At 38.4% G+C, this 14,836-nt stretch overlaps 1 protein-coding gene across 1 annotated transcript in view; it reads left to right on the top strand.

Annotated features, from left to right (window-relative positions):
* The window catches only part of UBE3D (ubiquitin protein ligase E3D), a 58,860-nt gene extending 45,345 nt beyond the window's left edge, over positions 1 to 13,515 (top strand). The window contains exon 10 of the mRNA XM_034431836.3: positions 12,725 to 13,515. Within this exon, the coding sequence (XP_034287727.2) occupies positions 12,725 to 12,745 (21 nt within the window). The 3' untranslated portion in view covers positions 12,746 to 13,515. The remainder of the gene's footprint in view (positions 1 to 12,724) is intronic.
* The last annotated feature ends 1,321 nt before the right edge of the window (positions 13,516 to 14,836 follow it).

Here is a 14,836-nt window from a genome sequence, read left to right as displayed (position 1 = left end):
ACTGATATCGCACTGTTTTGTCTTAACTTATGACCTGAATATTCTTTTAGGATATTCTCTGTGAATATCGTACAAACTGATATATTATGCAGCAGTTAGAAAAAATTATATAACTTTCTTTGGTGTTACTTTATCAAGAAGGCTCTTTTTAATACAATACATATTTATCACTGCCCTTGCAAAATAAAGTTACAGCATTTGGATTAACTTTCTGAAATTCTTAAATAGATTTGTTTTTTTTCTTTTAACATCCCTCTATCTGTCACTGTCATTTCAATATTTCCTCTCAAGAGAAGAGAAAATGTGAGGAATGCTACGTGAATGAGGTTTGAAAACTTGGATAAGGCTTTCTGGTAAACTGCCTGTAATGAATCCTCTGTTTCTAGTTGCATTTCTCTCTGCCACAGTTAATAAAAGTACTTTCAGCTGTATTTTTTCCTCAAAGTACGAAGTAGTAAAGTCTGCAGTAAAGCTTAAATTTTAGTTCCTTCAGGGTGTCTTGAGGATATATTCCATCAGGAGATATTCTCATTAAAAAAAACCCCTATAGTTAAGATTGCCTCTAAAATTATCCATTTTGTAAGCATTTCCACACTCTTGGCACTAGATAATTCACATTGTACCTATCAAGATTTAACTGTTTTTAAATTCTAAAATAAGTACTGACTTGGACCTGATGCATAGACAGGAGAGATTCTTCTCGGGGGATGTTATCAGGTTTTAATATTTGTTTGTTTAATTTATGTCCTCCCCCCCACCCCCAGCCTTACTAAATAGTGTCCAGGCAGAAAAGTTGGTTTCTTGCTGATTATCCTTCTGTCAATAGGCAAATGTATGTTTATTCAGGTAGACTTTTACCTGGGTTTGCTGATGGGTAGCTTTTATACTTTTAATTTGTATTTCTTTTTATAATTTCAAATGTCCACTTTTGGAAATAAGACGGGACTTAATTTTTAATGGTTTTGAAGAATTAAAATTATATCAAGCAAACATTGGCATTTTTGTAAAAGAGATAATAAAAGGGGGGAAATTTGGAAAGAACCATAAATATATTTGAAATCTTTTTTTTTTTTTTTTTTTTAATTAGATTTATATGCTGCCCTTCTCCGGAGACTCAGGGCGGCTTACAATGCGTTAAGCAATAGCCTTCATTCTTTTGTATATTTTTATACAAAGTCAGCTTATTGCCCCCACAAACTGGGTCCTCATTTCACCTACCTTAGAAAGGATGGAAGGCTGAGTCAACCTTGAGCCTTGGAGAGATTCGAACCAGCAGAAATTGCAGGCAGCTGTGTTAATGACAGGGTGCACTAAGCCACTGTACTATCAAATCTTAAGAGCAGATACATACTTTTCAAAATACATACTCATTATTTCTGCCTGAAATATATTTCTAAATTTTAGATAACGTATTAGGGATTCTTTTGTTGATAAGCTTCAACAGAAAATAATGGCAGCTCTTAAGTATTGATATTTACTGTATTTAATAACAATATAAATTGTCAACTGGGAACCTATATTTTTAAGTCTACATGTGGGAATCTAGTTTTATGCAACTGTTCCATGTTTACAGTGATTTATGAGAGTAAATCTTTAAAATTATTCATGCCAAGTCTACACCATCAATTTCAAAAAGAATATGCCTGTAAACTTTTTTTTTTATTTCTTCCATTCCTTAGTTTTAGGATCCCAGTAGAAGTAGATAATAGCATAGACATTACTATTGATAAACTGTTAATGAAAACATTAAATGGGAGCACACCGACTTTAAAGGAGGAGTAAGTAGTTTTGGATGGTATTTTTTTGAAAGAAACAAAAATGAAAATTGGTAACTTTACTAAATTATTAAAGTTAATTCTTTTTCATTATTCGTTTCTGAATGTAAATATATGGTGTTCATTTGACATCTTCAGTCTCCTATGCTAAAGAATGCAATGTTTATACAGGTAGTCTTTGTTTAATGTTCACTCATTCAGCGAAGTTATGACACTGACAATTATGTTAGATAGACAGTTATGAGAGATACTTACAACTAAATAGTTGTAACCATGCAGCTTCCTGTGGTCACATTAGTGATATGGATTGGCTGGCAAGTATGACATTGCAGCATCCCATAGTCATGTCTTTGCCATTTGCGAGTTTACTGCAAATGAAACTTTCACAAGCAAAGTCAATGGGGAAGTCAACAAATGGCAACAATGTGACTGTGACTATGTGGGATTCACCTAATGATGGCAACTGGAACTGCCGGAATTGCTGTTATAAATCACTGCATTCACATAATGTCAACTTTATGACCATGTCACTTAGTAACAGACTTCCTGGTCCCAATTACCATTGGCAGGTAAGAACTACTTGTAGGTCAGTTCTGATTGTGCAGCATTTGCTGTGGTTCTATAGTGTATGCATAATGGATTTAAAGAAAAAGTGTTAGTTACACTAAACAAATATTGTTAGAAGCTCTCTTGTATATTTCATTAATGCTTTATGCTTCTAGCAATGAACTAATTTAAATTTACTCCTGCTGCTAAAGGTCTAGGCATTGTCCCTCCTGCTTACACAAGTTTTATTAAAAACGTACATCAGTTAAAACAAATGCAGCAGAAATTCGGCATTTAAAATTACTGCTAACATACACCACGTCTGTTGTTTCTAGGTGTCAGTAGAGAATAGTTGAATGGTAAGCTCCTGAAAGCATTTCAATCAAACATAGGTTACCAGTTATTTCCTGCCTATAATTTTGTTAAGTAAATTGTATACCCAGCTTTTCCTCAAATGGTTTTTATCATTTTAAATTTAAACAACTTCCTGCTGATAATTCCCTTTCTGAAATTTTCTACCCATCAACCATAATGAAGGGAGAAAATTAGGGAATTTCAAAGGTGCAGAAAGTCATTAAGCTTTCTTACACAGTGAAATTAATGGATCTGCATCTCTTACAGAGCCACAAGACAAGACGTTCTGAAATTAATTGGCCCTTCCCTCCTTTTTTTATTTTTCTATTAGCTTTTTCTTTTAAAAAGCTGCCAGTAATAGTCCTGCAGTAGTATATTTTGAAAGCTGCTACATCCTATTTTAGAAAGTAGAGTTGTTCCTAGGGATATGATACACATTTGAAAGCAGTTGTTTTTCACATTCATAAAAATAAATTATTCTGTCATCATAACAACAATTTTGTCATCTATTATTGTCAGCTTTTCAAGGTAGACCAGAACAGAAACCAACAATGTGAATGCTAAAATTGCTTTTATTATAAGTCACAGTAATAGAATCTTAGCAGATCTTAATATCTCCCTCCTTTTATTTTTGTGAGAAGTAGGGAATGGAGGGTCTTATCCAAGAAAAATTCTCAAATTACATTTCTGCCCCCAACTCAGATTTCTTTTATCTGACTGTTGCCTTGGTTGTGACTCTTCCTTCTGTTCCTCAAGGTTATTCCTTCTGTCTGTTACATAGAGATAGGGGAGACTTAGAAAAAGAGCTCCAAGGTTGCTTGATTTAGATATTTCTAACGGCATGAGTATCAATTAATCTCTGCTTGCAAGTACATCACCTCTTTACATCTGTACTTGTCTCTTGATATGCATTGAGTTATTAAATCTAAGTAATCTCTAAAAGGATTCTTTTTCAAGACTGCACTCAAAAGTACTTTCAAGTTTAGATGTAAGAGGCACAAAAATAGTTGAGCATATTTATATGCCAGGAGGTCTCAAAATGAGTGGGGACCCCCTGAAGGGTCACATAGAAATTTACGGATCACAGATTTTTAAAAAAGTTATTTATCCTTGCACAGGCAAACTGGGAGCATTATCAACACTTGCGTCAGGCTTTGTTGTGCCTGTACATGCCCCCTACTGGTTCACAAATTTGGAAAGTTGTTAGGATATATAAATTACATTTTAATTTTAATATATTAATTTCTCGCCCACAGCTAGCTCCAGTAAAGTTATTATTGTATTCATAAGGGGAGGGCCATACACATTACTAATATTAGTTTTTTCAAAGTTTAAGACCCCTAGTTATAAAAGATAAACATGAAGATGTATGTTTTCTGGGGTGAAAAATAGATCACTCTTGCAGAATTATTACTTTGGTCCTGACATGCCCTGATCAAAGCACTATTCAGATGAAACTGTGTTGTCCAGCTTTCTCCTACCTTTCCCTTTTCCCCCCTAAAAAGCCAATTTGTTAATATATCCCAGTAATGAAAATGCCATAGTATTTTCACTGGCTCATGTATAAATGGTGATTAGCAGCAAAGGAAAACATTTTTCTGGAATTGGTCAGCAGCACAACGACATGAAAATCATTCAGGTCAATATCAATCAGCTATATCTCATTAGCGGATTCCTATCCACACAGGAACAATTAAGGTAAGAAGAAACACTGACAATACAGAAGGTAGAGAGGTCCTTGGTGCTCTCTGAGCTTGCTTGTTTTCTTGCAGACGTTTCATTACCCTAAATAGGTAACATTATCAGTGCTAGTAAGGAGTGCTGTTTGTTGTCAGTTTATATTCTAGTGATTTGCCTGTCTGGGTGGTTGGGGGCGGTCTTAGAGATTCTTTGGTTGAGCTGTTTACTGATGGCTCTTTGGCACTTTCTTGATTGGGGTTATTGTTTGCTTGATTGTTGGTCTGAAGTTAAGCTTGGAGTTAATCTATGCTGATCTGGGTGCTAATTACTGGTGGAGAGGTGCTGGGGTCTTTTTGTTCTCCTTTGGGCTGGTTTATTGTCTCTTTTGCATAGTCTAGTGATGGTTAATCTTTTTGTCCTTGTGTGCTGAAAGCACGCACGTGTGCCCACACCCATAATACAATGCACGCACAACAACCCCCCTGCGCATGCTCGTGCCACCCCCCCATGCATGCGCGTGTGACCCCCTCCCCCGTGCCCCGTTTTTGGCCTAGCACGCCTCCCTGAAACCTCCCGGGACCAAAAAAGGGGCATGGGAGGGTGTGCAGCACACACACACCCCGGGCTCCCCCCTGTGCATGCCTACGCTGTTACAGGTGTTATGTCTGCCTTGTATGTAGCTTTATTCCTCTCTAGCATTCATCTCCATTATTCAATGATGCATTTCCTGCCTCTCTAGGATTTACCTCTATCTGCTTCTGTGAGGCATTTCCTGTTCCTGTTGGATTTATATAGTTATATTCTCGATGGCTTGTAGAGTGTTTTAACTGCATTTTGATTAAACAACAGCGCTGCAGAGACCCGAAAATCAGGTGGCCGGCGGGAGGCGCGTGTGCAGAGCTCAGCTGGGGCAAGGGCTCACATGCCACCATAGGTTTGCCATCATGGGCATAGTCCAGGGGTGAGCAACTGTGGCCCTTTTACAACCTGTGGACTTCAACTCCCAGAATTCCTGAGACAGCCAAGTTGAAGTCCACAGGTTGTAAAAGGGCCACAGTTGCCCACCCCGGCATAGTCTATAGATGTTGTTAATGTCTATGTGTCTAGTGATGGCTGATTTGTCAGAGTGCCAGACTTTTAGAAATTCCCTGGCATTTTTGGACTTGGCCTGGTCTAGGATTGTCACATTTTCCCGATTGAAACTATCTGTCTATATGTTGTGAAATTAAAGAATTCCCATCATGTCTTCTGACTGCCAGTTGGTGTTCATGGATGCGTTTTGCCAGTCTGCCAGTACAGAAGGTAGACATTGAGACAGATATTTATTTTCCAGCATGTCCCTTAAGATATTTAGTATCTTAAAGCATATGTATTAGGCAGTCATAGGTATACCCTGCTATTGAAACTGTTCTAGTGTTCTAAATCTTTCTGATTGCCTAAATTTGTACTACAGATACAGATATTCATCTTGTTTCAAAACATATTGATGGTATGCAAACATGATAAAATAATCCAAGTCTAACTGTATAAAACTGTTTACATATCCCTGAATTGTTGCTATAAAGTTTTTGGAGACTTAATTCATGCACATCAGAACTGATGACCCAATTCAGCAAAAATGTTGGACTTCCATCATACATACAGCCACCATGACATCAGTGGACAAAACTTCAGGCAGACCCCATCTCCTCCTCCAAACTAGACACAGAATTCCATTCCTTCATGCAGATGGAAGATGGAAAGAAATTTCTCCCTATCTCTTTTTGCAAGAAAAAAAACGTCATCTTTCTGATCTGGGATAATATAAATTAAGCATGAAAGCAGCAGACTCAATACAATAAAGATGAGTTGCATATAATGAACATCCCCTTCTTAAATCCTACACTGATATACTTGAGAATTAAGGGAGCGTTTGGGCATAATTTAGATACTTACTTTTTCCGAGGGCTTATAAATGTAATGCCAGCATCAGATTCTAATTATGTCCTCCATTCCTCAAATAGCTAAATCCTGTTTAAAAAAATAATATTGCTACCAAGCGCAAGTTCCATGGGCTTCAATGAATTCCACATTTTAGCTTCTTTTAGAATGTCTGTGGAGCTTCTCAATCATCCAGGTCATGGTTGTCCTAAAGGTGCTTTTTTTTTTTTTTTTTCCAAGAAGCAACTGGACTTTATTTGTTTTTCCTTGAAGACATTTCACTTCTCATCCAAGAAGCTTCTTCAGTTCTGACTGCATGGTGGGGAATCTGGTTGTTAGCCCTCTTTCTGAGAGTCATTGAGGCCACTTGGAGGTTTGTTTGTGCCAGAGAACATCCTTTTAGAACGTCTATTGATTAGACTTAAAATAGCAGAAGTTTAATGGTTTCTTAAAAGAGAAAAGACTCGATGTTAGCAATATTCGTGATTTTATGCTATCCTGTTCAGGGCTTAGCAAATAAATGTTGCAACAGGATTGTTAAGAAATATCAAACAAAATTAATATTTCTGTGTTGAGCCCCTCTTTACATCTTACTGCCTTCTAAGGCTTGAAAGGTGTAGTCGGGTGCCCATTCTCTCTTTTAAATCATCTGGAACTGAACTTTTATTTTCTACTTTGCTATTAGCCAAGGTAGGCCAAGGTAGAAAGAAAGGTAGAAGTTTGGAATGGTACTTTATTGATACATGCTATAAATAAATATATAATCTTGAAAGCATGACCATTTTCCAGGCTGTGTTTCTTTCTAAAGGTTTCCCTTATTACTTGAGCCTAAAGCATGTTTTTGTTTTTATAACTATTTCTGCATAGTTACTACAAGGTCATCTCAATGGCTTTTTAACTCACTTTTCCCCCACCTTCCCCGTTTTATACCAATTTAAATTTCCTTTTCTACTAATGGAGTTCATAAATAATCTCTACATTTTTACCTATTTTTCCCATTTCACGGTGTTTTCTAGTAATGTTATTTGTTTAAAGCAGTTATGTGCCACTTTACCCTGGAGTAAAGTCAAATAACAAGATATATATATATAACAATGTTAAACTATCTTTACAATAGAAGGTACAGTCATAATCACTGGCATCCTTTGGAAGCCCCAATGATGCCATTATGAATATTCATCAGTCATGTCATAATACTAATGATATACAGAATGCAAGATACATCATCTACATAATGAAACATGACATACATGATGACACTCTCCTCCCCATGGATACCCACTGTCATATTTTAAAAGTCAAGAAGTAACAGATATAAAGTGGTTTTAAATTCTGATATTACTTATTGTTCTTATTGTTTATAAGAAGAACTCCAAAATGTGAAGATTACTAGAATTCTGCAGCCAAACTTTTGAATGACCAAATAAACAGAGCAGCCTAAACAAAGGGTGCCAGAAAAATTAAAGATAGCAGAATTAATTTTCTCACACATTAACAAGCTCTGAGGCACACTCTTCTGTTTGTTTACTGTCATTTGGATAATTTAACATAGGAACTTCAGTAGCTGCGACTTGTAGATCTTTGCAGTAATTAACATATGCAATATGACTAGGAAACTAGAGTTAAGAAAGTCCTTTGGGGACCTTTTTTAAGTTTTTAGTTCAAATCATGTTAATGTTAATCAAGATTAGAAAATGTTAATTAGTATGGAACCCTAGTGTTAGTAAAATAGGCAGCTTAAATCAAAGTTGCGCAGCTTGTGAACTTGAAAAGAGTATTATTCTTGAATTTGTTGAAAAGGTGCTCTATAAGACTGATTGGAACACCCAAGGAGAAAATTTCATAGGTACAATTTCTTGCCATGTTCCTAAAGCAATTATGTGAAATTCGTTTGGAGTTTCTAAGCCCAATACTTTACCAAGGGACCAATTAATCAGAGTTCTAAAGAATATGAGTTGGGAAGTTTCTGATTTAGATGTCAGTTTATTGGATACTATGACCAAGCTGGAAATTCAGCTGGAGATTTACGATGTAATTCTAATAGGGTATTTTGTTCCCATTATATCAGAAAATGCAAACATGGGAAGTTGCAACTGGGAGCAGAAAGTATTGTCAGGGCAGATCTGGTTTGGATTAAAAATTAAAAAGCTGTTCACATTAAGTTCATTTGGTTGTGGATGTCCAAGGCTGCCTTTTAAGTGAAAGGAAACCCTCAGGAGATGGTTGCATATATTTACCTTTTCTCTTAGCCAAAGCACAAGAAAACACATAATATTTGGCAGAACTAAGAGGGCACAAAATTCAAAGATACTTCAGAAGACAGGTTTTATTTGTAATCTTTCAATATTTTGTAGGAGAACTCTGTTGAGTTCTCACTTGGAAAAGTGGGAAATGAAAAGTATAATGATAAAGCTTCGGACCCCATATAGCCATGATGGCGAACCTATGGCACGTGTGCCACAGGTGGCACGTGTAGCCATATCAGTGGGCACGCGAGCTCAGCTTCAGCCCACCAGACGTAGGGAAAAAGGCTGTTTCCTGCCTCCGGAGGGCCTGGGGAGATTGGGGAAGGCCCGTTTTTCTTTCTCACCTGGCTTCAGGGCCTCTCTAGGAGTCTGGGGAGGGTGAAAACAGCCTCCCCCCCCCACGGAGGTCCTCCGGAGGCCAAAAATGCCCTGTTTGACAACTTCCGTTTTCGCCCTCCCCAGACTCTTAGAGAGCCCTTGGAGCCAGGTGAGAAAGAAAAATGGGCCTACCGGGCCATCATGTGCCAGGAGTGGGGGGAGGGGGGTCACATGAACCTGTGCAACACCCCCCTCCCCCGCTCTCCTGGCACGCGATGGCAAAAGGGTTAGCCATCACTCATATGTATGTATGTATGTATGTATGTATGTATGTAGGTAGGTCTTTGGTTATTCGGGTTTTCTCCCGTGTAAAATTGCAAGTGTCTTGGCGACGTTTCGACGAAGTCTCATTCGTCATCTTCAGGCTGGTGTTTTCGGCTTCGTGCTTCTAGGAGCAATGGGTTCGCATTCCTGGTCGTGCCACATCTTCATGGCAAACGAAGCCAAACAACAGCAACACAGCTCACCAGCTCAAATCCCTCTGCAACTCAGACTAACCTGAGCACAACCAAGCCCCCACCCAAACAGAACACACCCCCAGCCAATCAGAGCACAGTCAACCCGCCATCCACTCAGAGCACAGCGAAGCACCCAACCAATCAGAACACTCCTCCACCCAATCAGAACACAGCCAAGCTCCCACCCAATCATTCACACCCCAACTAGTAGTTAAAAGGAAGAAACAGCTGCGATCACACATTGCTCCTAGAAGCACGAAGCCGAAAACACCAGCCTGATGATGACGAATGAGACTTCGTCGAAACGTCGCCAAGACACTTCCAATTTTACGTGGGAGAAAACCCGAATAACCAAAGACCTACATACAAACACCCACGAAAACCTCAGAAAACATATACGTACGTACATACATACATACATACATACATGCATACATACATGCATATATACATGCAAAGGGTCTGCTGGCTGACAGAAGAAAAAAAAAAAAAAAAGCCCAGAAACTAATGAATTGTGATTTCACTGAACTAGGGCTGCATAATATCTTGGTTTACGTAGATAGAACCTGGCTAAAGAGAAATACACATAAAACCTACGAAAAAGAAAGAAAAACAAATATTGTACCTTTACAGGGAGGATACATGAGATGAGGGTGTGGCTAACTGATGAGGCCTTATAAGGCTGAAATAGATCTATCTTAGTCTCCCAATGGGCAGCAAAGGCTCTGCTGGCTGCCAGAAAAAGAAAAAAAAAGCCCAGAAACTAGTGAATTGTGATTTCACTGAACTAGGGCTGCATAATATCTTGGTTTACGTAGGTAGAACCTGGCTAAAGAGAAAACCTACGAAAAGGAAAGAAAAACAAATATTGTACCTTTACAGGGAGGATACATGAGATGAGGGTGTGGCTAACTGATGAGGCCTTATGAGGCGTGCCAGAGGTGGCACACAGCACCCTCTCTGTGGGCACGCAAGCCGCCACCCCAGTTCAGCTCCATTGCGCATGCGTGCATGCCTCCCGTCAGCCAGGTGGTCTTTGGGTCTCTGCTGCGCAAGTGCAGGGGGCAGGTCGCGTGCGTGCGGGGCGTATACACATGGGGGCGGGGCATGTTGGGGGGCCGTGTGTGCATGCGCAGAGGGTGGGCTGTGTGCGGGTAGTGTGCACATGCATGGGGCTGGAGTGCATGCATGGGGCCACACACACATTGCATTTGGGGGGTTTGGGCACGCACACGCGCATTCGCACATGTGTGCATGCGCTTTGGGCACTCTGTCTGGAAAAGGTTAGCCATCACTGAGCTATAGCATCTGCCAAAGGACCTGTGGTGGCAGAGTGGTTAGAATGCAGTATTGCAAGCTAACTCACTGTCCGCTGCCAGGAGTTCAATCCTGACCGGTAATATGCTGACTCAGTAAACTGCTTAGAGAGGGCTTTAAAGCACTATGAAGTAGTATATAAGTCTAAGTGCTATTGCTATTACATGGTGAAAGTTGCCATTACAGTTGAAAGTAGGTTTCTTCCTAAGCATTTTAAAAATGCTGGTTAATAATGATTTCTAATCTGATTGCTAATATGAAGATTCCATATATTGTTAGCTGAGAAAAGTAACCTTCCCTTGATAAAACAATATGAAACAGGTCTTGCTTGATAACTAACATTCTGAGTTTGGAAATAAAAAATATAGGTTAGGTATGGTATCATAATTCAGGGAAATATCAGCAAAGATCTTCTGTGAGCTGTAATACAGGAAGCAAATGTGCAGCTAATTCAAGCAAATAGCTGGTCTAGATAGTAGCATGGAGCAGTGAACAAAAACCGAATGCAAAGACATTTAGAATTCTGGAAAAAAATCATATAGCAGAAGGATTCATGTTCAGTGGTGTAGCAAAAGCATTGCATATTTAAAAATCTTGGGCATTTTCTTGGATTAAAAACAGCTTCAAACGCCTTCACTGTGTTTGAATTTTGGGGAACCTGCTTGTATTTCACAGAAAAAAAAACAGGGATATCATTTGCATGTCTATTGATAAGTAAGCTCATTAAAAAAAGAAAATCTTTGCTCAATTTTAGGCATCTTCAGATAGGGCAGAGAAAGACCATTATCTTCAGTTTTTCAGCTAGCTGCATGTAACTGCATGCTGAGATAGATGGAGCAGTGGGTCAGATCAGAATAAAACACTTCCCTTATTACTGAAATCTGTAGCTACTTGGATTTTTTGCCTTTCATTTTCACTGTGAGCAAAGGATGCCTTCAGTTAGCTTCCTTCTTTGCTATTTTCCATGATATGTGGAATCTCTTAATAAGAACCAAGATAACATGAAATTTTCTAACATGGCAAATAAAATAATATTGATATCAGAGCCACAGGGAAGCACAGTGTCCTTAATTATCTTCAGAAGCAAAACATCACTGTTCCAAAAAAATCACAAATAGGGAGGGGAAGATCGGGCTCCATGTTACAAGGCTCTTCCTGCTACCTTCACGTAGTCCCAGATCTATTTTTCTTGGGGAAAGGAGGGGGTTTCGTTCAGTTTTCCCTAATCTCTTAATGATGCATAAAATTATTTCACCTTTGCTTTGACATTTATTTATACAGATTTCTACTGCCTGCCCTATTTGAAAGATTTTCAGCTAGTACTGAAGCAGAACATGCAGATGAAATATAAGAAGCATCCTATCAAAAATGACTCTTGTGCATATTGAAACCTATCTTGCAAAGCGAGCCAAACAAAAATGTTTTTGCACTGCTTATGAAAAGTGCCATTGGAACCAGTACACTACACTGACATGCAATCACTAAGCTACCCTCTTTTACTGATTTTATTTTTGTATTCATCCTATGATTTTTATCTTCGTGATTCAAATGTCTTTGAATTATTGCAAAGGAATGTTTAGATTTATTTCATAAATTGAGGTAACTCATCTTAGGAATTGTATTAATTTACTAAATGGGTGAACATGGAATTAAATGCCTAGATTCTATCAGTGAGATCCTTCAGGGCACGTTAAGTTTTGGAAGCAATTTGACTATCTCAGCACAGAGCATTTTTTGAGTCTTTGTTGTGTAAAGTGAAAATTTCTATATGTGCTCGATGTTAGTAGTAGATGTCACATTATATCCAGCGCAATTTATGATTTCAATCTATACTAAGAAGTCAGAAGAGATAAAAAAGTCAAAATGCCATTTCTTCAGAGTGCATTCCCCTTTGTAAGTCATTGGAACATTTGTCTGCACTGTTTATCTGACCATAACGTATTGAGAATGGTTCTGTTCATTTGTGGGTGGGTGTCTTGTATAAGTGTGTATGTGTTGAAGCTTAACTGTGCAGATGCTAATTTGAGGGCTATATTTTATTTTCCTGCAGGTTGCATTTCTGAAAATGTAGCATGACCTGTAAAGAAAAAAAAAAATCCTTCGTCTGTCAAGAATTGTGGAATATTAGACCTCAAGTGAAGATTATCTTTCTCAAAATGGTACCAACGATCCTGAATCAAAAGCTGGATATTTCAGCTCTTTGTTGACTTTGGAGTCTTCTGATGTTCAGAAAATTTGACAGAGGCAAGTTGTTCAAGCATAGTTGTAAAACCAGAGTTCAGAGAGTGAATTAATTTGAAATGTCAGGAGTCTGAGATCACGGTAACTAACATCCTACTAATTCCCCAAAGAGAAGTCAATTATCTTCTGAAACAGCATCAGCTTTACAAAGAAGGCTTGACAAGTAGTTCATTGCCTTTTTTTTTTTTTTTTTGAGGAATTAGGAACTGGCTGCCAGGACTAGACATTGGATATTTCAATGTTCAAATGGAAAAGTAAACTGCAACCCTTTTTGGTAAGCTGTGTTTTAGCTATAATTATTTTGAGAGGCCCCGCAAAGCAAATGGGTTAAAACGGGAGTTCTCAGAGTGTGAATTGGGGTTCTCCCAGTACCTCTACCACCTTCCATTGGAGAGTCTCAAGCAATCTGGGCTGTCACAATTTTGTAAAAAAAATAATAAATGTAATGGGACTTGTGCGGAAAACATGAGACCACTATCAAAACCCATCTTTGAGCTTTGCTGTTCATTTGTTTGAGTGAGCCCAGAGGGAATAGTTGCTGTACCCTAATCTTTAAAAATTCCTGTGATGTATGAAGTAAAATTTAATTATTAAAAGTGACAGATTTATTCTCTGCGCATTCTTAACACTGATGAAATCAATACTTTGATTTGATGGGAATACTCCACACACAAATTGGAGGGTGACAGAGTTGAAGAGCCATAAGAGTAAAGGTTGCTTTCCATATGCATGCGTGATTTCTCAGTGATCCGTGAGTAATGCAGTTATAAAGAGCTGTGTATGAATGATAGTAAATAGATGGAACTGGAATATGATGTGATGGGTATACTCCAATGTGCCCAATTAGAAAGAATGAAATTTGTCCAAGAATGATGGAGATGAAGAAGATTTTGTGGAGAATGTTTCGTCCTTAGAACTAGACATGTTATAAAAGGGAATGGAATCAGGGATGAAATGCTCCCAGTTCGGACCAGATCACCTGATCCGGTAGCGATGGCAGCGGGTGGTTCAGAGAACCAGTAGCAAAAATCCCTGCGCCCGCCCCCCCTGCCCATCTGAGCCACGCGATCATTAGAGGCTGGTTTTTTTACTTTTAAAAGCATTTTTTCTACAACCTCTTTGGCCGAAGAGGCTGTAGAAAAAAAATGTCTTTAAAAGCCTCCGGAGATCCCAGCTGAATTGCCTGATCGTCAGAGGCTTCTAAAAGCATTTTTCCCTGCAACCTCTTCAGCCGAAGAGGTTGTAGAAAAAATGTTTTTAAAAGTAAAAAAATAAAAAGTTGGCCACGCCCACCCAGTTACATTACCACCACCACCAAGCCACGCCCACAGAACCGGTAGTAACAAATTTTAGATTTCACCCCTGAATGGGATGTCTCAGAACCATGCAAGCTGTGTGATAGATTTCTGAACATCATGTTACTATGCTTTTAAGAGTCTTCAAAGTGCACTATGTGGCAGCATCTAGTCAAGGTTGATATTGTTGTTACTTGGATGGAAGACTATCAGAAAAACCTTTGGCTAGATCGAACACTGAAAATAAACAAACAAAGCAAACTAGAAAAAGGCAGTACCGAACCATTTCCTACATTGATACCATGAAAACTACATGAATTGGATCATGAAAAATCCAGGAGTTGTATTTAAAAAAAGAAGAAGCAGGAGTTGAAACTGACCTTTTAAAATGCCTTTGTTTCCCCATACCTAATACCAAAAATTAAGGCTTTCCACCCTTTTTTTTGTACAACAGGAAATATGAATCCATGTACTGTATGATTGTGTGATATATTGGGTTTTTAAATCACTTAAAATATATTGCTGATCAAGGAGCACCAACTTGTGGGGCTTGAATTCTTAGGCTTAGTTGCACAGAGGTGCCAATGCATTTTCAGATGAAACAATGAAATGCCTTATTGAATTTT

The sequence above is a fragment of the Pantherophis guttatus genome, chromosome 1 (assembly GCF_059756535.1).
Source record: "Pantherophis guttatus breed Tessera chromosome 1, ASM5975653v1, whole genome shotgun sequence".
Taxonomy (NCBI): Eukaryota; Metazoa; Chordata; class Lepidosauria; order Squamata; family Colubridae; genus Pantherophis; species Pantherophis guttatus.
Note: the sequence above shows the minus strand (reverse complement) of the source record. Positions and strands in the feature narration are given on the sequence as shown.